Here is a 27,594-nt window from a genome sequence, read left to right on the forward strand (position 1 = left end):
CACAGCTCTGCGTTGTGGGATGTTGAAGTAAAACACTGTTAGGGGGGTTATGCCTCATAAAACAGCAGCTGAAATGCTGGCGAGTACATTTTAAAGTAAATTTCTAGTACACGTTTACAAATCTGCCAGTTTTATCAAGTCCTTCGACAGCGGTGGTTAGTTTGTGAATACTAAAGCCTGAAGTGTCTTTACAATAACACTGACCAGCTGCTCCTGAGTTTTCTTTTGGCTCTCAGCCTGGAGAGCCAGCTCCTCTTTAGCCAGCAGGGCCGCCTGACGCTCGGCCTCCAGACGAGCTGCCTCGTCCTCCGCCCTCCTCCGCTCCTGCTCCAGCATCATGGCTCTCTGGAGCTGGTCCTGCAGGTCTGCAACACAGAGAACAGGGAGTTTTATGCATTTATGGTCACAGAAAATAAGGGATAGATATGGATTTTTAAGCTTTTTATTGTTTTTCTTTTTTTAAATATAGTATTGTAGCTGCGGTTGTATGCCTTTAAAGTCAGTGCATCTAAAACCCATGGTTTTGCCATTATTGGAAAAATTATTAGATATCTTTATTACTTTTTAATTCAATCTGGAAACCATTGGTTTTGAGACAGAGAAATGGTACTTCAACCCCTTCCATTTGTTGGGGAGCATTTCAGGGGTGAATTGATACAGTGGTCTCATGCAAGCGCTGCATTTAGATGCACCCTGAGAAACAAGTGTCCGGCACTTGGTGTGTTTGATCAACCCTGACATTAAAATGTATACCCAAATGGATCTTGAGTGATGACATCTGACCATCCCGCTCTATATGCAAACAAACGTGCATGTCATTTTCACTTGCAAACAACAAAAGTGTTCTAATTTTTAGTCACCAAAGGCAACAGCTGGAAATAACCAGCAGGCATAACTTATAGAAAGGACCAAAAAAAAAAGAAAAAGTTGTGATAAAAGAAAAGATCCACCACAAACATGAAAATCAATGAAATGAAGAGCTTTATTAGGTATAACTAACTACACATTAGTTTAGCTGGAGGCCCCTGAATATATTTTTAGGACTAGAAAATAACGTGGACTCTGTGCCCCAATCCACATTAAAATATGTCCTGAGTAATCAGCTCTGAACCTGGATATGGGCTCAGACCTTGCGATGGCTACTTGCAAATAAAGGGGATCAATGAGTGTTCATAGCAAGGTATAGAGAATGAATCAATACGAAGTTCCGTGGTCACGGTCTGAATGATAAAGTATTTTTCTTATTTTTTAGAACTCAGGAGCTCTGCTAACTTGTAAATAACTACCAACAGCCAACTCATAATTACACCGTTGTTAGTTTTGGTCCTTTAAAAAGGGCATTTTTAGCAACACAACTATCAGAAGCAAATTTGTGATAAAGTCATGCAGAAACACATTTTTGCCTTTGTGCATGAACACATTTCACTTATTCATATTAAGAGTTCTGGGTTTTGTACACGAGAAGTTCATCCTCACTCAACTGTCACCCGACTGTGTTTATGAGGTGCTCCTCCTTCATGTTAATGTTGCCAGCTATCATTAACAGAGACTCAGCTTTGAAATGAGTTTTGATTTATCTAAATGCAGATAAACGTCAATACTTGCAACATGAAATGCTTCTTATTCAGTACAGCTATTCGTGATATCTGAACAGGGGAGTATAAGGCTTTTTCTTAGTCATAGGATATACAGTATTTTGTTCCCAACAGACCATATAATCTCTTTGACAGTAATAATGACAAGCAATTTTCCAAAGATTTATAAGCTAAGTTTATGGCATCAGCATACCAGTACAGGTACTATTTCACATGGATGTTATAGTAATCAAAACCTACAGCTTGGAAAATAGTATTCCATGTTTGTTACATATACAACTGAGGGGACATTAGCTGGAAATTCAAGTACTTAAAAAATACACGCAATAAATCATTAGGAGGTCATTTCATGAGCAGGAAATTAAAGAGGAAGCCCTAAAGTCACCTACTAATTTATTTCGCTCGTTCCAGTTTACAACTATGAGGAAAAACAACTAAGCTGCTTCCTCCGGTCAGTCTGCTTTTTTTTAAAGTATGCAACTTCTGCTTTGCCATTTGCTGATAGGATTGAAAGCACTAGAGTGGTTGCACGCTACCAGTAGATTTTTTTTAACTTTTTTTTTCTAATTATAAGTCATTATATGAAGTGTATGGAATGTTAATACTAGACAGATTAATCATCTTCATCTTCCTTTTTATAAAACTAAACACGGCCAGTATTCCCTCAGATATCGTGGTGTACAGATATGGAACTCCAAATCTCACATTATCAAAAGCTCTGTTTCTCTAAAGATTTTTAAAAGAAATGTATCATCATTTAATTCATGTTTTAAATAATGTAACAAGTTTTCTTCGTTGATTTTTTTTTTTTTTTGTTGTTGATTATTTTTTGTGTGTTGATGATCTGTAACTATGTAGTCTAACCTTCTTTGTTTTTTGTTTATAGTTTTCGCCTTGTTTTTTTGTTTTTGTTTTTTTGTAATTACTGTTTTACTTCCTACATTGAGGGGAGGTCTGCTGCATAAGCCTGTTGGCTTTTTGACCTCTCCTGTCACATTTGTTTTACTATTTTGATTGTAAGTGTTACTTTTATTGTGTGTAAACTAATAAAATAAATAAAAAAATAAATAAATAAAGAAGTACCTGCAAGCATAACCACATACTTAAAGATATTCCAGCTGTGGTCACACTGACATGCGTTCAACTACCAGGGTTGCAATGAGTGACTAATGAGCCACTGATAGTGACTCAGCTCTTTAAGGAGAACTTCAGCATCTAATAAAATCTCTGTTCATCAGAATTAGTTAGAAGATTTGTCCAGCTCCTTGCATGACTCAGCACTGAGTAAGCTGCATGTACTTATGACAAGATGATCGCATGATGGTGTATTTTAAGACTTGTATAAAAGGGACTGTTGGGTGGGAAAGGAAACACTTAAAAAAAAAAAAACAATTCTTTAAATTCTAGCACTAGCATGGCAGCACCGGTGTCCAACTGGACTGACAGCAGTCTGACCAGCACTGATCCATGCTGGACCGTCTAATGTCATTTCTTGCTTGTGTTGTTTTCTCAGTTGGATAAAAGCATCTGCTAAATGACAGTAGTAGTAGTAGTAGTGACAGACCCCACACACACACACACACACACACACACACACACACACACACACACACACACACACACACACACACACACACACACACACACACACACACACACACACACACACACACACACACACACACACACACACACACACACACACACACACACACACACACACACACACACACACACACACACACACACACACACACACACACACACACACACACACACACACACACACACACACACACACACACACACACCTTTCTCTGCCCTCTTGGTCTTCTCCTCAAACTGGTAGAGCTTCATCATCAGATCCTGCTTCTCACGCTCCATCTGTTCCTTCTCTTTCTCGATGGCCTCTCTCTTCTTCTTCTCGTTCTCCAGCTGGGCCCTGCAGATAAGACGCAGCCGCCGTGAGCCGACAAAGAGCTGACATGATTGATGCAAACGCACACGTTCGTAATCACACCGACTGAGAATGATCACATGGTCGCAGATGATGTTCTGAAAGGTGTAAACAAGGAGCCATCTCTACATGATCAGAGTGTACCACTCTAACATGCATCTGTCACAAAGTTACCCTAAACTATTGTGCATTTAAGAGAAAAAAAGGAATATGAAAGGATATGTGAAGAAGCCTGCTACCAAGCTGCCAGATCAGAGTAAACCCGTCAGTAACAGGGTTTTACTCACATTGAGGCTGTAGTTACCAAACAGAAATCAATGTTTTTAATCCTTGATACCTCTGCCTGTCATTAATTTGATCATTTCCCAGAAGCAAGTTGCAGTGTTTTTACTGATTATTTGGAAAAAATAAACAATTAAATCTATATTGGGGGGGGTGTATTCGAATAGTCTCAAGGACACTTAGGGCAGTAGCTCAGCATTGTCTGATAAAGTCAAGGAGGAGCAGAGTAAAAGTTACGTATTTGCATCAAATTAATTAACCGAAGATTTTCTGCTTTCAATTATGCATAAACAGACAGAGCTGGAATTAGAACATTTTTAAAGATCTTAGTGATTATTATTAATATTTTTTGCATATTGTATGATAACATATTGTATAGATAAATTATTAAACTGAACAGACTGAAACAAGATAAAATACTGAAAAAGTAAAAATCCAACAGACTGAATACAGTCAATGAAGACAGCTTTTATTTACTGCATGTTATTTTGCTCTGCGTTTATTTTAAATCAAGTGCCCTCACTGAATAAACCCGCAGAAGCAAGTTTCATGTACAACATGTCTGGAACAAAGCTATTTATTTATAAATTGCACTGGCGTTTGACTCTGTTTACTTTGAACCTTGCTGCTGCTAAAGGTTTTAAAAAGAAACAGTGATAATGAAGCGGTTATTTAAGATGTTTTCTTTGTATGTTTGCTTTACACATTTCACTGCCTGATCCAATCACTTCTGCTGAAGCCTGATATCTCTCTCTCAGGGCTTGTGGATGTTTAATAAAATTCCTTCTGGGACTCCTCACTAACCTCCGCCAGTCTGAGCTACTGTGTGTGAACCTCAACTCTCATCTGATGGGCCCCCGGTGATCTCATGCTTCTCTCAGTCTTATTTATTGTGCCGTCTGCGCTGTTACATCACCGTGTTTGAACAGCTGTGTGGGACAGACAGTGGCCTGACAGCTGTTGCTGAGACTGCGGGCATATCCACTTACAGTTCAGCTGACACAGGAAGTAAACCCACAACAGTTTGAAAGGAATGCTGCGTAATCGTCAAATGAGGGCCTCCAATTACTTGCTGATAAGACTGAACAAGGTCAAACGAGACAAAGTGTTCAGGCTTTTTTTCTACCCATGTACTCAGACCTCTAACACACTTTTCACACATTATTTGTGTGACACAAATGGGGGTATACAATAAAATATTTGTCAACCCAGATACGTATTCACAATCCTAGAAAGACAGCTCAAACTAAAATTTTCAGGGAAAGTTTTTTAACTATATTGTCTGCTATAGAGTTACAGGTTTACTTACACCTTGTGGCCGTTTTCCCTGCCACTGGTAAAACACTACACCAGCACACCACACCACCACTCATTCCACATGCTAGCCAGGTAGCATGCTATTGATAGTTTGGTGGGTGCACACACTAAGCTACGTTTAACATCTTAGTATGTGTCCTGTGCTATTATTCTCCCCATAAAGTTACAGAAACACACATACAAACACAATGTTATGGTTTTGAGTTAACTCTTTTATTATTTAAAGATTGTAAATCATGAGTTTCAGTATCTAATTGTTTCTTTTCTCTTACCACAGCGCTTCCTGGTTCTGGGCAGTGACAAAGGTCCTGAGTATAGTTTCAGGCTGTCTTTTATAGTGCCTGTGTAACGTGTAGGGAACATGCTCAGGCCATCTGACTGCACCATACCAACTGATGGGAGTGTAAATTAATTCCTAGTTTGGTTGAATGCTTTGTGGTAACTAAAATGTAAATAGACTTTATAATGTTTTGATGTGAAAAATAACCTGTGTGGTTAATTGATTATCTAATTGATTCCAATTACAGATGGTATGGTCCAGTGGGAGGGGCCTAGCCTTTAAATGGAGGGGATCTACACTGCCTAGGCAGCCAGAGAAGGCCTGTGGTGCGGTGCAGACCTAATGGAGCTTTTTTTGTACATACTTTTTTTGCATTTTTTCTTTAGTGTCTGCTACTGTCTTTAAAAGACAATAAAACAATTCATTTTTGTTGCACCAAACGGACTGTCTTGCTACCTTTTGTTTACATTTTTGAGGGTTGAAGTACATTTTTTACAGTTTCTCAGTTAGCCTTTTCGACCTACTACCCTTACTCTAGGTCAGAGTGTGACACACCTATTTACATATTGAGATTCTGAACATACTTGCATGTTTCAAAACATCTCTGTACCTCTCCATCTGTTTCTGCTGCTTCTCCTCTCTGGCCTGGGCCTTCATCTGCTGCACCTCAATGGTGTCCGGTTTGCGGCGGCGCATGTACAGCTCGTGGTTGCCCATGCACAGCTGCAGGATGCGCTTATTGATCCGCAGTCTTGGGGCATAAAACACAAAGTCCTGAAGGTTGGAGAAGAACCAAAGAAAAAGGAAAAGTGAGAAATAGAAGATTGGTGTGACACTCAGCAGATACCTTTACTGATGATTATTAAAACACACCACTTGGCACAGACTGCTCCATATAATATAAAAGGTGACGAAGCTTTAGGTAACCGGATAAGGTTTACAGTACTTGCCAATGATTTGCTTTTGCAGTTACTAATAGCACTGGCTTGAAAGCAGTGCCGACATTTCTGTGTGCTAGATTTCATTCAAGATATCTCTAATGCTTTCTCTGTCTCCACTACAGAGAAACATGATGCTGCAGTTAAAACAGTAGCAGCTTAAGTGCAGCGGCTCACTGCAACTCAAGACTTCTAAAGATGGATGCAGGTAGTCACACAGGTTGCATTCACTCTTAAAAGGTTCAGGAGGGACAGGAATTCTGAAGCTGGACTTAACTAGAATGGAAAAGAGTTTGAGAGGACAGATATGTCAAGAGGCCATTACTCACTGGAGATTTTTTATCAATAGGTTTGATGATGAACTTCTTATCATTGAAGGAGATGTTTCTGATCTCACTCCAGGGGAAGCCAATCTTTGGGGTCAGTCTGAGGAGAGATCACATGAACACAAAGGTTATTACAGCTACATGATTCAACATGTGAGTGTGTCTTGAGAGTTTGATCTGGTCTCAGAAAAGCTCTTGACAGCAGGACATTCCCTGCTGGAGATGCAGACTGTAAATACTCCAGCATGGTTAAGAGCAGAGGAGGCAGGACATGAACAGGAAAAAAAAAATGAAAATCTGATGGAATTGGATTTGTTTGTTTTTTTCAGAGCATGTCAGGAATTAATTATATTTTGTACGTGATGTTTGTAACCGCCCTGATATCAGTAGTATGTGTTTGGAGTTATCTCAAGTACTGATGAGTGAGTGGAAAACAACAAAATCAAAAAAGATGATTATGTTTTTAAGAAGATGAAATCTGCTTCAGTGAAGCAGATTTCCGGTTATGTTACGGTCCTCCACTCCTGGCTCCAATCCCTCATCCATCTTCTGTATAGATATTGGTGCCAAAAATATTGCTCTCCTTTTCATCAGGTTTCTTCTAATTATAATTCATTTATAAATTTGTTCACTTCCACTGCGAAAAACCCTTAACCTCATACAGGCTCCCTGCTGTTGCATCCTTGTTTACATCCATACACCTGACGTACTGCGTTTGACATCATTTCATCTTACTGCACATGCAGGTCACTTCAAAGCATGCTGCTCGCAACGTCATCCAATGTGCAAAGCCATCTAGAATACGAATGTGAACCACCACAAAAAAAAAAAAAAAAAAAAAAAATCAGAATTGAGCATTTAGACCTGCAGTGTGAATGTAGCCTTTGGCGACTCAGCCACAATGCTTGCTGTCGCTCTGTGAGCTGGTTTCACTGCTGCGTTAATGTGACATTGTTCCTCAGAGTGATACACAACTGCTGCACAACATCACCGGGATGGGATTTTTGCTGGTTTGCTGGTTTTTGCTGATAGCAGGGATGGGAGAATGCAACAGCTAGATGGCACCTGAAAGTGATCTAATATTCCTTCAAATGATATTGAAAAATTGATATTTTACAGCTGAAAAACTCTTTAAGAAAATAAAAGAAAAAGAAACATTTCAGCCAAAATAGAGTTGGATGAATGAACAAGGGAACGAATGAGTAAGAGAAGTATGCTCATTCCAAAATTAAGTTAAAGACTTCAAAGTACACTGACTTTGATGGTCAGTATCCATCCTTCCTCATCATGGAGACAACACTGCAAAGTGCAAATGCTTAATTTTCTCCTTTCAAGGCAAGAACAATACCTAGGTAAATTACAGGAGGCAAAAAGTCAGTCACACTCAGCAATTATGTTTACACAGGTTTCCTGTCTCCTCTGGTATTGATTAAGTTTTATAGCTGCTTTATGAAACTTTAAATCTCCACACTATCTCTGCCTCTCAAACACAGTTCACACAGTTCATCAACCAACAAACACAGATAAAGAAAAGAGTCTTAATGTAACACTTTTTAATCTTCAATGTAAGTTGACTATGTTTTTTAAGAGTAAAACTTGTACAAGCTGTACTCTTATTGAAGATAAATGGGCTGTGTTTTATATATGATCATCTATCACTGTTTGAGCTAAAGTGGATGAACAAGGACTCCACTGTTGAAATCAGGGCATTAAAAAACAGGACTGGAATTTGTCAAAAGGCATATTGAGAAGCCAGAAAACTTCTGGGACAACATCCTTTACACAGATGAGACAAAACTGGAGCTTTTTGGGAAGTCAGCTCCATGTTCACAGATGTAAAAAATGAGTCATTCAAAGAAAGGAAGACTAGTAGCTACTGTGAAACATGGAGGCTTGTTTACGTTCTGGAGCTGCTTTGCTGCATCTGGTACAGGGTGTCTTCAATCTGAGACGGGTACATTGAAATCAAGACTACAATTCAGAAGCAATGTCAGATTGTCAACTTTTAGTACATTTCAGTGACCATTGTGGGTTTTTATTTCTTTAATTAAAATTATTTAACAAATGTGTCTACATCTGTAACTGAAGGCATGAACAGAATTGTAAATGCCATTTTTTCCCACATAGCAAATTAATTAAAAATAACCAGTTGCTACAGTATGTGGTTTTTGTGGTAATATGGTACGCTTTAGTGATATCTTAACATTAATAAACAGTTCTATACTCTGCTTCAAACTTCAAAAACAGACTAATCCTCTCTCTGGCTGACTGTGAACATGGATGAGGACAAATCTGGGGTGTGGCAGCAAACCACTTTGTTGTACCAGACACACTGAACCATTGCCAACCTCATTCAACAGTACAGGTCATTACTGTAAACATGGACTAGTTGATAGTGCTGTAACCTGGAGTAAAAGCCATACACCTTGCAGCGAAACTCACTGCCGTGAATACATACTCCCTAAACTGGAATTTCACTCCATCTTTGACCCTGACACATGCTTGTGGAATCGAGAAACACAATGTGGAAGTATCTATTGAATATTTCCATCACATTCCTGCGGTACACAGAGCTGTGCTTTATCAATGAAAGTGTTAAATAAGGCTGCTATTTGTTTAAAGTCACTGGATTATATTACTCATTCCTTTTTTGTTAGAAAGATGAAAAATATTTGAGAATAAAATTGGGAACATTTGCACTTCATACTAATATCTAACCGAATCTGTGCACCACTAAGAGCATGAATAGTAAATTGATTTTCATTGTTTCAGGTGTTATCGACTTGCTATATAGCAATGTTATAGGTAAACAACCTCAAATTATAGAAAACATACATTTGTTATAGTGCAGGAGTGAAATTAACGGAATACTGATCAAACTTCAGGACCCCTAGATCCTGATCAGGACTGAAGCAGGATGGAAAATGAACCAGTAAATGAATTACCAACTCCTGATTTCATTGACTAAGCTCTCTATTGGATCATAAATTATTATTAATAATTTTTCTAAGTTTGTGGCACCTCTTATTTATATATCTAACATTAAAATAAACAAATCGGATTTCTGAAGGAACTTATTAAAAACTCACAAAACAAATAAATAAAAAAAAAAAAAAAAAGAGCGCAAGAATCTAAACCAGCTCCAGGCTGAGCCTTTGTGAAGCCTCGACTGCACTGCTGCATTGTGGGCCAGCCACTCTGACTGGAGAGAGAGTGTTGTAGGTTGGAGACACATTCTTAAGTGCTGCACAGCTTGAAAAACCAGTCGCCGTTGCCATGGTTACAGCAGAGGGCACCATGGAGGAGAGGCATTTCTTTGCTGATCCCAGGAGAAACATAAAGTCTCATACCCACACAAGAGCTTGAAGCATTTCTGAAGGTTTCTCAGTCTGGTCGGAGGTTTCACACCACAGTTACGTGACAATAAAACAAAATTAAAGACTAAAACTTTAAGACATTAACAGAACAATAAATAAATAAATCGTTTAGACTTGGGAAGACAAAGAATCAGCCAGAAAAGGTTCACTTAGAAGCCTCATGAGGCAGCTGACTGGTTTAACTTTGTCATTACCCCGCCACTAATGTGCTGTGCTCATTTCTTCCACAGACTGCAGACTGCAGACCACACTGCCTGGCATGAAAGCTGACACAGGGCAGCTACTTAGATACACTAAGAGCCCTAACCTAGAACAACTCAGCCAGAGTAGTGCTGGCAGTATTTGCAGCACGGGGTCAATGACTGAAAGGCAAGTCACATGGGACCAGGTGCTCCTTTAGCACTGTTTGCTTCACTCCATTAGTCCCACAAACCTGGCCACCTGCCACAGAAGATCTCAAAACTTTTACAAAATATAGGGTAAGTTTCCACCACACCGTCCTTCCCTATAAACAATATGGAAATGAGAAAGCAAGAAGGAATGCCAAAAACCACACAGATAAAAGACATCAAAAAGAAGGTTTCCTTGAACATAATGCCAAAAACTCTTCAAAAGGCTGATACAAAACAGGAACATTTACATTTTTCTGTCTTTTAAAAGGAAACGTGGGGTAGTAACTGCTGTAGAGGTTAACCTGGTTAAGCAAGTATATCTGTGGTAAAGGGCTGAAGTCAGAGCCAACTCTGAGTTCAGTTGAAACCAGGACACTACAAAGATGCAGTATACTGGGACATTTCGGTATGCTAAGCTCAGTTTAGATGGAATTCAAATAATTCCTTGGTGTAGAACAAAGGTGTTTGCCATTGGACTGTATGTCGAATAATCACTGCCCCTTTCTAAACATGATGCAAAAATGGAGGATGAAATGTTTTCCATGTTTACAGGCAGTAAAAACGTGTCAGCTGCAGAATATGTGTGCAATCATCTCCAAAGAACAAAGTGATTATTTTACCTAAGACGAAAGAAATAATAGGCACTTTGAACCGAATAGTTTTAGGTCTCCCTAATGGTAACTGGTGCTTGTGTGGTCTCCCAAAGACAAGCATTAGGATATCGACCAGCTCTGACTTGGACACCTTCATTTACTGGTGTGTTTCACAAATGTTCTCAAAAGATCAATGGTTAAAATACAAAATAAGTCAAAAATATAATTGTTTTTTTTAAACCACTTCATCTGATAAATAAAAATAGATAAATAACTAAATCCAGCAGCTGATTTTGACCTTGCATCTCCTTGGCCTTCATTGTTATTCCTGTCATACTATCCGCAGAGTAATAGGAACAGCGATTAGGCACAGATGGATATCAGGCCAAGCCAGCAAATCTCTGTATCACAGTGCTGCAGCTATTAACATGCAGGGACCAAGAACCAGAGAACAAACCAATGGCAAAGCTCTGTACTCTTAAAAGTCTGTTAAAAACTGTGCTTACTTGTCGTCCTTCTCATAAATGTTGAGTCCCAGAGCGTCCACTCCCAGCCACAGCTCTGTTCCCTTCTTGTTCTTGATGTCAAAGTAGTTGACTCCATACATTTCCAGGTCCTGAGCAATCTTTAGGAACTCCAGCATTGCATCTTCCCTGCAAAAAGATAGGAAAGTGAAAGTCACGATTAATCTTTCCAATTTCCACCAGTGTAGCGAGATTATAAAATATAAAGAACAATACAGAAAGGTTGTGAATGGCATTAACTCACTTCAACATCCCACAATGCTCCTCGTGCCACACCTGAATCCTTTCTTCCCACTGTTCTCTAGATAACTTGTGCTGCTCCAGGACTCTACAGCCAAACAAAAAACAAAACAATCATTTACATCACCACACAGAGACCACAAACAAACCAGACAATTTGCTATATAACATTATGGACTCTATTTCTAAGAAACCACACTGTACAATGCGAATTTCTTTTGGGACCATGTGGTCATTTCCCCAAGGCATAAGGTTTCACCGTCTGCAACAGTTTAGTGTTTTGGTTACTCGTCACAGTGAGAGGAAAAGCACAATAGAAAGAGTGCCAGTGGCAAATCAGTGGTGGACTCAAATTGTAAAGTGTAAGGAAGGCTTGTTTTTAAATCACATCTAAATTCACAGGTATCCATATCATTTTAAGTTCTGAAAGACAAGCTCACGACCAGTTTTTTGGACAGACAAACCTAAAAATATTCAAATTCCATGTATTTATCAAGCATCCCAAAGTTCCCCCATCTAATGCAACCATGATCTTTTGGTATCCTAGCCTGTCTTTTGCAGCTTGTGCAATCAATGCTGATGTAACAAAAGCTTTTATATTCTTCTTGAATGCTCTTGAGCTTCCAAAAAGTTCAGTTACCTCCACTACTCACTTTTACATGTTATGTAAATATGCTTGAAAGCTGAGTTGGAGACTTCATACACCATTAACAGTAACCAAATACATACAAACATTCCTCATTTTTATTCAGAAATAGTATCCATAAATAAACAACAAGGTTATTCAGACACTGAGTATTTTGCCTTCAAATCTAAAATAAAATCTAAATTTGTATTTTAACGGTTTGGGAATCTTACAACAGTGCCTGTACATTTGCACAGTGTGATTTTGAGATGCCTTTTGAGGTCAAAATAACATTTAGGCCATATTAGTAAAGATGAGGCCCTCATAAACTGCAAAAGCAAGATGATGTTGACAGATGCAGAGTGCAATATTTCATGAAGAGCATGTCACAGCACAACAAGAGTGCTTGAGTTGCAGGTCTCTCACCTGTGGGGTAGCATCCGTTCAGACAGCAGGTATCCAGGCCGATGGATTTCTTTGTTGTAGTCTCCAAACTTGGCCTGAACAGAGTAGGACGACAGCAGGACGGCTGTCTCTGGTGGACAGTAGACCTCGTCAGAGAGGATGGTCTCCTTCACTTGCAGGAAGAACAGTTTCTGGGTGATGTCCTGGATCAGCTCCTCAGAAACATCCTCTGGGAAGAATTTGGCCCGAAACTTGAACTGTAGCGGGTTCTCCTTTTTCATGTCCTGCGAGGACACCTGGTGATTTAAAAGATTTGAAAACATGCTTAGTACCCTTGTATGTGCCTTGAGAACCTGCCTGATTTCTTGTCTTGAGTTTTTGCCACTTCCAACCTCTCAATGAAAGCAGGCACGGTGTCGAGGTCAATGTTATTGTCAAATTATTTTGATTTAACTCAATGTAAAACTGAAAATCACACTTGTAAACAGGTCAGTAATATCGATCATATTTTAAGGTTAAATTATGACTGTCACTCATACTCTCTTTGTTAAGCACGTCAATATATTACTGGTTCAAAAACAATCCCAATTAGCCAGATGAGTGCTGGATGTCAACACTACACACAGTTGGGGGAAAAAACAGCGACAAAAACAAAAATAAATTACTTCTGCTCTTACTGTATACATGCTGTGATGACCCCCAAGAGGGGGATTAACATCTTATTTAATAGAAATACACTTTATTAACTGTCAGCTGCAGTGTGTGTTTACACATTGTGCCTCTTCCTGTAATTTCAAAACAGGAACCAAGCGTTCTTGATTGAGAGAATGGGGCCACGAATTTTCCAGTTTAAGCTTTGCATTGTGCTGATGAGCTGCAGCGCCATGTCAGCACACTGCGTACAGTTTTACTGCTGCTGACTTCTGCAGGCATAACTCTCTGTCAGTGACCTTTGTATATGATTATAAAATACAAAAAGGCAAAAAAATACAAAATTCTTAAAAACTAGTAGTGCCAAGAGTTTAATGTTGCTCTATTATTCAGAAGATCCACAAAGTCATGTCTAGACATTGTCTGTAGTAGTATATTCATTTAAACTCCTGTAATATAAAACCATTTAAAAAGGAAAGTAAATGTCAAAATTGATGATGTGTAACCAGAAATGTCCCCTTTTTCTATTCCACACCTTCCTTCTTCCTTCTCTACTACCTACTCATTTCAATCTGGTTGCCTTCAGTTTGAGATTTTGATGTGATGTACAAGCAAGATGGATCTTACAAAAACAACCATAACTACAGAAAAGTTGTCTCGTGTATCTCATTTTGGAAACACAAAACGGTATATAAAAGATTTACTACTCATCACCTGTAAACATCCTCTGATGTGTGAGACAGCTGGATTATTAATGCAGAATCAACTGGTCTATAAAAAAAAAGGTCCAGAACTAGCAAATTAGGTAGAATTTAAGATGCTGACACAATCTTAAACATCTGGACTTCTGCTTACTTTCAGACATCTGCTGTGTAATAATAAAAAAATGGAAATTATTCCATCAATAATTCACAAGTAAAAATAATATTGTTCTCCTTCCTGGTGTGGTCTAGTATAATTTAAGGTTCATTTACAATTGATCCATAAGGAATTACTACGTGCTAGGGAACAGGGCTGCAATGAATAATTGACATAGTTGACAAAAATTGATGACAAAATTATTTGCCAACAAATGTAATAATTGATTCTTAGTAAATTATGTCACACATTTGCTTTATGCTGTGGATTGGAACCAACAACACTTCTTCAAGACATAATGCTGTTGATCTTTCTTTTAATGACATCAGTCAATATACCAGCTTAAAAAAAAACCCAAAACATTTTCACCTATTTCATTCATGCTACATATTCCGATGCGCTCTCTGTCTGCTAGGAGGTTTTTCACCTTTGAAGGCAACTAATGTTACAAACGTGCGACCAAGCCGACATTAGACTGTGATTGTCTGTAGTCATACCTGTTCCAGATAAAAGAAACCCGCTATGACCTGAGGGGGAAACTCATGTTTGAGATGACGACAGCAAGAACTAATATTAAAAAGAGATGTACATCAGTTAAGGCTAGAGAAATTTGGAATAGTTGTGACAACGACCTAAAAATGTGTAGTTCTATCTTCAAGTTTAAGGAAATGTTTAAAGAAAATACTGTAAATAAATATAAAACACTATAATTATAAAGTATACTATCTAAAACATTCTAGAATGTGAAACGTCAATTTTATACTTTTTCTTACTTATTTTTGTCTTCTTTATGTATTGTTTGTTTCCACGGAGTAAAGTTAATGTCTCATATTTATGCTGATCACAAGAAAAAAGGGTAAGCACTATAAGCTACGGCTTCTGCCTAAACCTTTTCGGCAAAAGAAATGTTTTTTTTTTTTACCTTTTCATCTTGTTCTGCAAAAAAAGTGTATACAAGCCGAAATAAACATTCATAACATAACATAACCTACTTCAAAAGTCCTAGGGGCTCTGTAAAGACTCGTATCTGCACGCAAAGTACCATTTCTCTGCTTTCTGGTGTTCTTTTCCTTTCGGCTGTTGCTTTCAGGGGACACCACAGCCAATGGGTTTTAACTTTTGTGTGTGTATTTATTTATTTATTTATATGGTATCATGAGCAGCGAAACTTACTCATCATATAAATTAAGTCACATATTTTTGAGAAATCATCTTGAGTGTTTTTGTTAGTTGGCACATGCCTTAAACAAACCTAATAGCTTAATAAAATATTTTAAGTTATTGCACAACTCATAATCCAATTAGTTGAATAATTCTTTCAATAAATTGACAGATTGATCAACTATACAAAAAAAAGAAATAGTCTGTTCTTCCAACAATTATGATCCATTATATCCATATTTTCTTTGAGTTGGATCTTACCTTTTTGTCCAACTTTAGCCAAGTATGGTAACCTTTGGTGTCCACATACTGAAGTCCGTAGTACCAGACCTCCCGTAATCCAATGGTTTTTACCACCTGCAAGACAAAAGTTCACACTGTGTAAATGGAGCAAATTACTGCATTTATGGTTGCATGCTCTTCTGGTTAGTTTTGATAAATCCAATAACTTTTGTCTAATTAAATGTAAAAATCTTGAACAATAAGTTGGAAGTACTACCATCCTTCCAACATTGTCATTTATACTAAACATTTTGATGAATCCTGTATTTTTCTTTTTTCCTCCATTAAAGCAGAAGGGGGAGAAATGGCCTTTGAAAGGTGTGAACTGAAAATGTTAACCTGATATAGTCAGGTACCAAACTAAGTAACTCAATGCTCACAGTTTTTCCTTCCAGATGTGTAACTAAAGGTTTGATAAATAAGGGCTCTTCTCGCAGTTTTGTCCTTGTTTGCATCTGTAGCAACACTCTGGTCACATCTGCTTCTGCTGTGATATGCTGCAGCCCACAAGAGCACCATTAGGCCAAGTGTTCAGAAAAGTGATTCTATTGTTTAACCAGTGAGGGGAGTGACACTGTGACTGTGTGACGAGGGCGTGCTGCATGACTGGCATCCTGTCTCTGACTCGAGAAACAAACGTGGAAGTCTGGAGACAGAAAGGGTGAGTCTGCTGTGAGACTGTTTCAGAACTGTGGCTCTTTATTAGTAGCATCTAAAAACGCACATTTTCAGGCCAGTTTTGATCAACTGCACTGGAAACATCTCATGTCCAACCTTACAGGAATTTACAAATCAGCAGTTTGAATATTTTTTACAACCAGTTTTTGACCAAGCTGAGGAAGAAAGTGAAAAGCCAGTTATAGCTCTGGAACAATTCCTGCTGCTGCAGGAGGAGTCTTCATTTTCCATTGGATTCAGAGAGAAACCAGCCTCCCTTTATGGCCTTCAGAGAAGTTTTCCTACAGCACAGAGGGAAATTATGTTTTTTGTGCATCTTAAAGATGGCCCATCCTGTGCCAGGCCCTTTTTGTGTACAACCCTGTCAAATTCCCCACCCAGTCACCAGGTGAGGTGTTAAGTTGCCGGGGTAAAGTTTGAGTCAACATGCCGGCACTCCAGCCGAGCCTGTTCCCCATGATAAGCTCCCGGAAAGGTTAAAATTAAAATCAAACTCCCCCTCACTCTGCAGCCGGCATAAAGGCTTAGCTGTGAGAGTAAAGACATATGGCTCTGGTCCAGACAACTTTTCATCACTAGTGCATGTACAGTAGTAAACTTAGAGCTACAAGCACTAGAGGAGGCCTGAAATAAGAGAGCAACTTCGGGCTGGATCTCACCCGCAATGAAACTCATGAGGCCTTAGAAAACAAGAAGTCTTTTCATTAAGCTTTTATTTATTTATTTTATTTGCTTTAGAGTGAGGAAGAGAATCAGTGAGCAAATACCCAGACACTGTTGGTTTATTTTATAAATCGATTGGAGGGAAGCTTGATGCAGCCTTGTTACTGCTTGCCAGTCTTGAACGACACTGCCATTTACCTGAAGAAGAGATAAACCTGCTGTACATGTACGATTCATTAGAGGAGGATTAAATCTGTCTCCGGGGACACAGGTTTAGTGAACCGACTTCCCAGCAGGTTGTTCTGGCTGGCTGCCTCAACTCCCCCTCCCTCTGGCATTTAAAATAGGCATTTGCTCTAGCATGCATTAAGGTCTTAGAAATCTGATTATAACACTTTAATTCTTATTCAGATGACAGAAAAAGAATATACAAAAGTCAAATGTTACAGGATTAAGCATAGTACCTATACTGTCCTACATGTAATGCTACTTGATAGCCGATAACCACACATTACTGTGTAAATACAGGCTTTAATTACATTTTAGAAATTGTTATCAATAGCTATTTTTAAGTTGTTTTTAATAGCTGGCAAAATATATTTGTGACTTCATTGAACCTCTCAATTACTAAATCCAAGCATGCCGAACATGCAGTAAGCAAACTCTTACATGGGTTGAAACAGGCAGCCTGCAGAAAACCACTCAACTCTGCCTGTGTTTTAAACAACTAAACACCCTGAAACATTGCAGTCAGGCTAAAGACACTACGCTTATACAACTTTTCAGACTTGTTTCAGGTCGACAAGTGAAACTGCAGCAACACTAAATAACACCTAGCATAAGTGAAAGTCTACAATCGAGCCTTGCAGTCTTCTGAGAGATGAGAGATTTTGGGGAAAGTTTTTTTTCCCCCTGCTTTGTGGGAGCTCAGGCCCTGTGGTGAGAGAGAGGAATGCCACTGGGCTGAAACAGCATTACTTGCTGCATCCTCTGAGCTTAATAACCCAGAGTAGCTGAGGAGGGGAAGGGAGGGGTTCACTCAGTCGGGCCTCAAGCAGGGATCAACCAGGACAGAGATGAAAGAGTTTGCTTTCAGGTGGGCAGCAGTGGTGGTGGAGGGGGTGGGGGCAATGACAAATGACCTGAAGGAAAATAAACATCAGTCCATTACGGCCGGACCACATGTTCACTATGGCAGCAATGCCATGTCACTTCTACATGATTCTGCACTTCTGTCAGATTACTTGGACTCAGTTTCAAGACAAAGCTGAACTGTTTGACATGTCGCCATATGTTTAATATAATTAAATACAAACCAGTGCGACTTAGCCGAATATGAAAGTGGCCTTTTGAAGTCACACTGATACAAGAGAGAGCATGTGGATATTGTCTGATGTAGACTGAGGACAGGTCAATTAAACACGTTATTAGCTACAAAGCATTCATATTAAAGAAAAGAAACAATTAGAAGAACTATGGCTCATGACATAATGAAAGACGCATTAGCACACAGTCATGTGGAAGTGACACTGCAGGAGGGTGTGTAGGGGAGTGGCTGCATGACAGGGAAGAAGGCTATGATCAGCGCTGACCACACAGGCTACACCAGACCTCTCACTCGTCCTAAACATGAGCTCACCGAGTTAGTCAGCGTTTCCACAGAATCCGTTAAAAACTGACAGCACTTTCACTTCCACTGTCAACCAAGGACTCCACGAAAATTTATGTCAAGTTATGTCAAAAAGAAAAGAAAAGTCAGAAAGAAAAAAAAACCCCACCCTTTTTGAAGTTATTTTACTTATCAACAGTGTAAATAAAAGTCTTCTAGACTGCAACAGGTGTGTCAAAGGGTTAGTTTTAGGTAAATACAAGCTCAGTTGAACAACATATGGTATATCAAATTACCTTTATTGATGAAGAAATGTGTGAAAAATGAAGACACTCCATGCTTTTAAGAGCTCTTAGAAACACAGTCTGATCTTTCAGTAAGTGAATTTGTTGAGACATCTACTGTTGAAAAGATGTCATAAATGCCTAGAATGTTTGAAAATGACCCAATGACCCTGCCCTAATAGATGGGCAGCAAATATTGCCACTCTCATAATAATTATAATAATAATAATAATATTAATAATAATAATGGTGATATATCTTTTGTTTGTTGGGACTGTGTGAACACACACCCAAATGCTCTAGACTGTAGACCAAGAAACTGACAAAACATTATCAAGGAGGTGTAACACATTTGATTACCATCACCTGTCTGGTACTTACTCTCTTAATTACTTACTGCTTCCCTAATTCCTGGAAGCAGTAAGGAGGAAATGACTTGACTTAGTTTTGTGAAATAAATAGGGGTAGTGTATTGTGCCATGTTTTGTTGTTCATCTGACATTGTTTTTACCTGACTTTAAATGCCTGGGAAGGATCAGATTCACGTTCTGTTACGTTAAACTTTATTATTCAAAGAGGCTGTACTCTATTTTTCACATGACCCTTAATGAAGCCACTTGCAATTATGGAGCCATTTAAGGATGAAGAATGATTGCCAGCTGAGCAAGTCCATAATCACTGTAAATGGACTTGGGGCAAAGAGCAAAACCAGGTTGTTTCTTGAGTTCAATTTCGTGAATTGGGTCTTTATATGAAAAATAGAGGACAGAACTGTATCGGACATTATCACAGGGATGGGTGGCGGTGAGTGAAAGACGTCACTGGGAGCTACTCTAACAAGTATGTGAGGAAATTCACCAGTAATTATAAATAGAAATGCCAAAGGGGAACAACAGTGTCTTAAACTATCCTTTAATGTAACAAAATTATATTCAACAAGACTAGACAACTGTGCTGCCAGATGAAATGAAAAATGAACATTTTTTGTGTATTTCTGTTGTGTAGCTGGGGTTTTAGGGCTATTATCCTCACCATCATTATATTCAAACGTTTTAACTAAAAATGTTTCTATAAAGTAGCTGAAATGGAGGGTGAATCCCCTGACAGGCAGCCACAGTCACTAAACTTGCTATTGAAAAACGAGTTATTCAGGAAGTGGCTGAAACAATGCCCTTCTTCCCCTGGTGCAGTCATGAAAGCACAGAGGAGCTCATACTAATGACCTGTCATCTACATTTGGACCTTAGCGACTGAGTTCAACAATAGAAATGCACAAGTACAGGAAAATATAATTTGTTATCCAAGCAAGTGACCATTAGATGTTACAAACTCTTTTTAAAAGCAATACACAGTAATGGCAAAAAATAGCACACTAACTTATTTCAACATGTAACAAACAGTGGATGAAAGACTGCAGAACAATCACCTCTGTCAACTGATTTATATGAAGGGAAGTATTTCTATTTGGCAATGAATAACAATAAACACAACTCAATATTCTCACAGCGGCAGACAAAAGAACATCAGTGGCATGAATCCCAGTAATTAATAATCAGTCAGGAACTCGACAGATACCGGTACAACTGTAAGAGAAGAAACAATGGTTCCTTTACAGAAGAAATACATTTCACTCTTCCTTGGCACACTGTTGCTTCGCATAAAAGGTTTTACTTTCAACTGTAGACCACATAATGTTGGTTAAAAAAAAAAAAAAAAACTGTTTACATTTCTAACGTAGAGCTGTCTATTATCCATATACGCCAATACAATACAGCACAAATCAGTACTATAAATATCTTTAAATGACAATAGTGAACAAAGGACACAGATCAGAATGTTATCTTCTAAAACCAGTGTCTAAGTACTGCCAGTCTCCAGTTATAAAAATGATCAGCTGCTGTTAGTGCATGCTCTTTGCTATGCTGACCAGCATTTCCAAATGCTGAGCGGTATTTATGAACACTGCTAGAAATGCCAGCAAGGTCATATTGAACTAGGATGCACACAATGTTTTTAAAATCAGTTTAAAGCAGTTATTGTGACTGACGCCTGAGGCATTGCTAAGACCATATTCAAACATCTTCTTTCAGTGAGTCCCGATTTACTAAATAAAGTTGTTTTTCCACTGCTACTTCAAATTCTTTTCCATGTTGAATCAGTTTTCTTATTCTGTTTTTAATTGAGCTAGCGAAAGTGGCTCTGTGTATTTTTTTTAAATAAAGTGGTGAAATATCTTAGTCTAATTGGTATCTTGTACTGCTAAATCGTGTTTTTCATCAGTGAGTGACCATAACGCAGGGAAACAGCCTCACATATCGCTGCTGAACAACTTCAGTGTCTTTTTTATTTGTTTTATTTGTTAGTTTCTTCACTACCAACTCCACACAGATGTGGCTCACTGATGACAGTCTCAATGCTTTGGTTGGTCATGCCAATCCTACCCCAATCCCCTGACACAACTGGTTCATACATGTAGTCCAGTTTTCCTGGCTCTGAACCAGTGCGTTCGTCATGTTGGATTTTTAAAAAAAAGTAATGGAAGTTATGCACTAGCTCTAACCCAGCTTCAAAACTGCTTTGGTTGGAAAAAGCCTGTGGAGGTCTAAATACTTGGGCACAAGCGTTTAGACCTCCCCTGATGGAGCGTGCTGCTGGGAGTATTCCCCTACAAACATCTTCTGCATTTATTACGGAACCTTGAGATTTATTTGAATCTTAATTTTTATGTGGGTTGAGTACATGCTTGAAAATCTGTATTGCTTTTCAACGACGAACGCTGTTTGAATCAAAATGTCATTCATGTAAATCATGTATCGGAGAGCATATTTGCAATAACATCTTTGGTGGAATGCAACACACGCAATTATAAGGTTACTAAACTTTTTTGAAACTTAGCTTAGCTACTTAAAGTCAACTTAGAAAGTATCTATCATTAGATACCTGCTTCAAAACTAATACTGGCATCTAGTCTGGTTTAAGTAACATTACATAGCATAGTATTCAGTTCAGCATGTAATGGGAACAAAGAAAGCTCCTTATCTTGACTGATGTGCCGAAAGACTCACATGCAAGTGTCGGGTCCACCAAGGATCTGTTATTGCGAAGATATACCTTGATACACAATTCAAGTGACTGAAATTAGCCAATTGGGTAATATGTGAGTGGCATTACCTTTCAAAGCCTGAAAGCTTTTTTTTTTAAGCCATTTTCATGAAACTTTGTCTCCACAGTGATGTTTCTGATATGTAGGGCCATTAACTGCTGGTTTAAGTCAGTGAATAATCAATATGAACTGTATCTACCTGGTCAAACAGCTGCTTGCCAGTTGTGCTGGGCTGGATGGCAAACTCCAGCTCAGCGTCCATGGTGGTGACCCGAACATTGACCTGCAGAGAAACGAGAGAAGGCAGAGAGTTCAATTGCTGACACAGAAAAATATAGTGGTTCTATATTTGCACCTTGTAGAAGCAAGAACTAATATGAGGTAAAACACACAAACTATGTTAAGAGGAGCGCTTGGGGGTTTATGTGTGAGTGTGTTTGTGTCTGTTTGGTAAGGGGATGTATTTGCAGAGTAAACACACATGGCTCTGGTTTCTCTGAGACAGACTGGCTGATTGAAATGAACTCCACTGCAAAAGCTGAGGTTTTACAATAATCACTGAAGTTTAGTACATTTAGCTCAAAGCAAGGAAATTAAATTTTTTTCTCACATATAGCACAAAACAGGAGGCACGTCTAACAATAGTTTCATTAGCCATAAAAATGCTTTGTGGATGGGTAGAACACTGAATGAAATCCAGTCCCATTCACAGAAATAAGGCAGGTCTCCCAGATGTCTGGTTAATGAGTGATTCCAGTTACCTGCACATACAAAAAGGACTATTTCACTAAAACATGCTTCATGGTGAACATATTAATTAAGCACTTACAGGGATCCATCGCAGTGATTAATGCTCAATTTCAAACTCATGACTGGCATGCCGCACAGAATAATGAAAACTGACGTCAAGTATATATCATAATGGAGAGAAACAATATTCAGTACTGTGGGTTTCGTTGGTCATCAGCAAACAGCATCTGCGTTTAACACAAAGGCCATGAAACAAGGCACAAATATTTACAATGGCTGCATTGAAGTAATGCTCTTGCTGAATGTCTTTTTTGTGGGTACAATGTCAAATCTCTCTGGTATTTGCGGGGGTTATGAAAAGGCTCAGATCCTCTGAGTATTGACTGAGCTTATTAATGCGCAGTGAAAATGATACAAAGAGGGTAGTGGACAGAGAGAAGAGAGAGAAAGGCTGCTAACAGAAGCCTCCAGTGACATCTTTCATCTCCAGTCCATTGTGAGCTGAGCCTCAGTGGCGAACAAATTCAATGACGCCCACTGGAAAAGGGATGTCTAGGTCTGGTGACTCAGTGAAACACTGATTCTCATAATGCTACAACAGCTGAGCAAATCACTGGCAGGGCGAACCCTGCAGAGGTAGCAAAACCCAGTCCCAGCATTGGATGGAAAGCCCCTGGTGCTTTACTGTCCAGGATATGATAAGAGCACAAAAGTCTAGACAGTGGATATTCAAGAAGCCCCATCTTTTCAACCAAAGGTCTGCTTCTCTCATGAAATGTTAGCAAAAGCCAGAAGCTCTGAGGAGACAAATTCTTTTTTCCCCCCTCTACCACAGCTAAAAATCTAAATAATGAAGCACTAAGAGCTGCAAAGGGTTCCACACAGCACATATGTGCACAATTTGAAATGTTGGAGTAAGTCATCCAATTAAACGACCAACTTGAAGTCAAGGCTAAAAAGCAGGGGAAGGAGGAGGGAAACTACATTTAGTTAACACAAAACAAAGCTCCCCTTTCAGCTGCAGTGCCCCAGGAGACCCTCACTATTGACATCCTAGTGGAATCCAGTCACGAAAACCGACCATTAAATCCACACCAGAACTGATCAGAAGCTGCTCTAATGTCTGTTATTTTCAATTCCTCCCTCGTTGAAAAAATGATTCTGGATTTTAAACGGTTTCTCTCAACTTTAGGATCTATATTTACAACATTTACAGATGATCCACCTAGAAAAACTCACCCTAACCAAGTGAGAGAGTGGAATACGTGGCACAGACAGACTAACGGAAACCACTGATTGATATCTGATCCGAAAACCAAGTCCTCCAACAGTAACGCACAATAAACTGAGGCCATTCATAGTACTAAAGAAAACATGACACATATACTAAAAATATACCGGGCACGGACCCAGAGTTCCACAATGAGCAACTTTAGTCAGAGGAAAATACAGGAGTCCACATTAACTATTTCAATGCTGGCTTCAAGTCGTCAAAGTCATACTTGAATTAGTCATTTTCGCTACTGAAGAACTCAAATATACCTGTTATGACAACATACAATTAATACAAGTTTGGTCACCAGGAAATAACACAAAGACGAACTAAAATTGTGAGGATTAAAAAGCTGCAATAAAGAAACAACTCTTACTTGAAGAAAAAAATACTTTCATAATTAAGAGAACTCTCAACAACAGAGCTTGCTTTCTAAGAAAACTCATCTCATGACTGAGAAAGATCTACAAGCGGTTTGAACGCCCCATTTGCAACATTCAGCATTAATGCTGACTTCGCAAATGTACAAGTTGACTACATTCCCATTAAAGTCTCCTTTTAAGCTGAGAAAATTCAATGTGTTAGATTTCCAAAGTTAAATTCAGATCTGATCCTCAAATTTAACACCTAGGCCCAAAGAGGGACAGAATTATGTTGAATGTGATGCTTGATCTGACATTCATATTCAGCATCGTCCTTTGTGCAACGGGCACTCCCCAAAATCTCAGAATGTTGAACTGACATCACATACTTTATATTAAAAAAATATTTTTTTTAACAACATAATCTCATTACTAACTTGCTGACAATTAACTTAATTACTTGTGAGTCATAATTTTACAGTTTCTAATAATGTATAGACTTTTAAAATATTCAAACCATTGAATATTGTTGCTTCTTCCATTTTACACAATATCCAAGCTTTTAAAAAAGGTTTGAATATAATGCTGATTAGGTAGGTCAATTTATCAAATCAAGCAATTCCCTAAGAATGCCAGATATTTTCCATCAGCATTCTTTGAAACACTTCCCCTTGTAAATGCAATCATGAATAGATTTGGCTTCCCTCAGTCTGGGTAAAAATCGGGTAAAAAGCTGATTCAGTGATATGATATGATATGATATGATATGATTGAACAGATCAGGTCATCTCCTCTGTAGTTAGACTGAATAGGCTGTAATTCATTCTTCAGTGTGAACTATTCAATATTTAACCATCTGCACAGTTTACGTGCTTTACAAGAATCTGTAACAATGGAGTTGCCATGGGGACTCCACTGAAATAGCCCGTGAGCAATATGGACATAAATGACTGCCACCTTTGGGAGGAGCTGGAAATACATCCCTGTGGGCTCGGTCATTTTAAACACAAGTAAATAAAGAATCAGAGTTCAAAGACTTGTGATCATTTTAGGGATGGTGAATCACAAAACCGGGGTGTTCCACATATGGCTGATTTACCATTTATTTGAAAAAATTAAAACAAACAAACAAAGAAAAAAAAGACAGAACAGCACAGGAGAAGAAAACGCCCCTCTGTGATGATATCGGCCACACCTTGTGTGGTTTGTGCCACAGGCTTGGACCTGGACCAGGATTCTGGGAGAGCCTGGGAAGGCCAAGGAGCGCCATCATTAACGTCCAACAATGTGTCATTCAAATAAGTGAAACATGAGTCACTGAGGCATAAATACAGGACCTTTCACCGCTCCTCAAATATCTAACCTCTTAGCCCCTTGTGTCTCAGTCCTGCAGTTACAAAAAAAAAAGAAGAAGTTTCTCCTGTCCAAATGCAAAATGTTGGAATGTCTGATATGATATGTAGCCAAGTATCTGAAATGTAATAACCACAGACAGCCTGCCGGTATCTATGCCAATGACAGTCCAATTTTATTTGCTTTGATTTGTGGGTTGATAAAAACTAAGGAGTAACACATCTTAATTGAATTTAATTCTAACAGCAGTGAAATTCAAGACAATGTTTGAAAGAGCAATGATAGTGACTGACCTTTGCTTTAAACATTTCTTGTGGGCTTTTGTGCATAGTGCAAGATAAGAGACGCCATTCAAGAATAGGACAAAAGGTCAGGAGAAAGGAGAGGGAGACATGGGGTGAGGACGCTGGATTCAAACCTATTAGGGTATCTTGCATTGCTTGCTCTGAATCTATAGTACAGGCATATTTTTGTGCATTTTCACAGACAGCTCTTTTGTAAGATTATAAATATCTCAAACTTTGGTCTTTCACTTTCCATCAGCTTTAATGATTCTCCATCTCAGATTCATCATCTTCCTGTTTTTTTGAGCTAGGGTATTTGTAAAGAATATAAACGGGTATTTTCAATGAGCAACACTTTGATTTTTACATTGCAGAATTAGAGACCATTATTTATAAAATACTAACAAGAAGAGTATTATTCTTGAGTTGTGATGACTACTTATTGTCAAGCAAATTAAAAGACTTGAACTATTTTATTCATGTAATTTAAGCAAAACTGCCCACAACACACCTAACTTTTAAAGTGTTGGATGTACAAAACAAGCTATTTTTAAAACTTGCTAAATTAATACTGAAAATAAGCAGGTTTTGCATATATTACATAATGCAAATACTGTGGCTCATTTCCTTTTATCACCAAGATGTGTCGGGCCACAGGCTGGCTACAATCATACTTTTCCAACAAGTTATCTAATTTCATGCGTTTTGGAAGTTGTCAATGCACAATGTCTTATTTATAAATAAGACATACATTATATTATATTATACATTATTTCAATATGTCTCCCCAACATCGGAAGTGAGACTTAGCATTTGATGGATTAGGTTTCAAGAATGATGCCCTCTGGTCAGAACTTCACCAAAGAAACTGCCTTTTTAAAACAGACTTGTCCTGGTGATGGTTTTTATATCATGTGGGCACACATTGAAGAGTCAGAATGATCCTTTTTGATATGGGCTTATGAGATCTCCTTAGACTCACAGAAGAATACAGCCTGCTTCGGCCCCAAAAAAAAAAAAAACCTGTTTTGTGGCAACAGCATGTTGCTGCCATCAGATAAGGATGATGTAATTTCCACAGTGACACTCATGACAACCCAGGGGCTTTTCTAAACAAACCGACAACACACTTTATGACAACGGTTGTTGCTTTGGTCATTGCAATACTGCTCTATTCACATGCAGCCTAAACAGCAGATACCTTTTTCTTGGAGAAAAAAAATCCTTTCAATTGTGTCTTTCTTAATAAATATAACTTTGACATATGTTTTAGGCATCTCTGGACTTTTTATTTCACTTTCAAATACAGATGAGCTCCATTCACCATTGAAAAATAGACATTTGCTTTGGGCATGTCCATGTCCAAGATATATACATCACTTTTTCCTCCATACAGTAAAATACACATGCCTGTCCAGAACTTTCCAAACAG

At 38.5% G+C, this 27,594-nt stretch overlaps 1 protein-coding gene across 2 annotated transcripts in view; it reads right to left on the minus strand.

Moving 5' to 3' along the window:
* Positions 1–27,594, minus strand: part of ezrb (ezrin b) — a 34,499-nt gene that overhangs the window by 3,390 nt on the left and 3,515 nt on the right. For both annotated transcript variants that reach the window (XM_061746531.1, XM_061746530.1), the window contains 9 exons: positions 22,340–22,423; positions 15,783–15,878; positions 12,873–13,147; positions 11,826–11,909; positions 11,564–11,710; positions 6,699–6,795; positions 6,042–6,205; positions 3,407–3,537; positions 205–365 (listed from right to left, as the gene is read on the minus strand). In XM_061746531.1, coding sequence (XP_061602515.1) covers positions 205–365; positions 3,407–3,537; positions 6,042–6,205; positions 6,699–6,795; positions 11,564–11,710; positions 11,826–11,909; positions 12,873–13,147; positions 15,783–15,878; positions 22,340–22,423 — 1,239 coding nt within the window. The remainder of the gene's footprint in view (positions 1–204; positions 366–3,406; positions 3,538–6,041; positions 6,206–6,698; positions 6,796–11,563; positions 11,711–11,825; positions 11,910–12,872; positions 13,148–15,782; positions 15,879–22,339; positions 22,424–27,594) is intronic.

The sequence above is a fragment of the Cololabis saira genome, chromosome 18 (genome assembly GCF_033807715.1).
Source record: "Cololabis saira isolate AMF1-May2022 chromosome 18, fColSai1.1, whole genome shotgun sequence".
Classification (NCBI taxonomy): domain Eukaryota; kingdom Metazoa; phylum Chordata; class Actinopteri; order Beloniformes; family Belonidae; genus Cololabis; species Cololabis saira.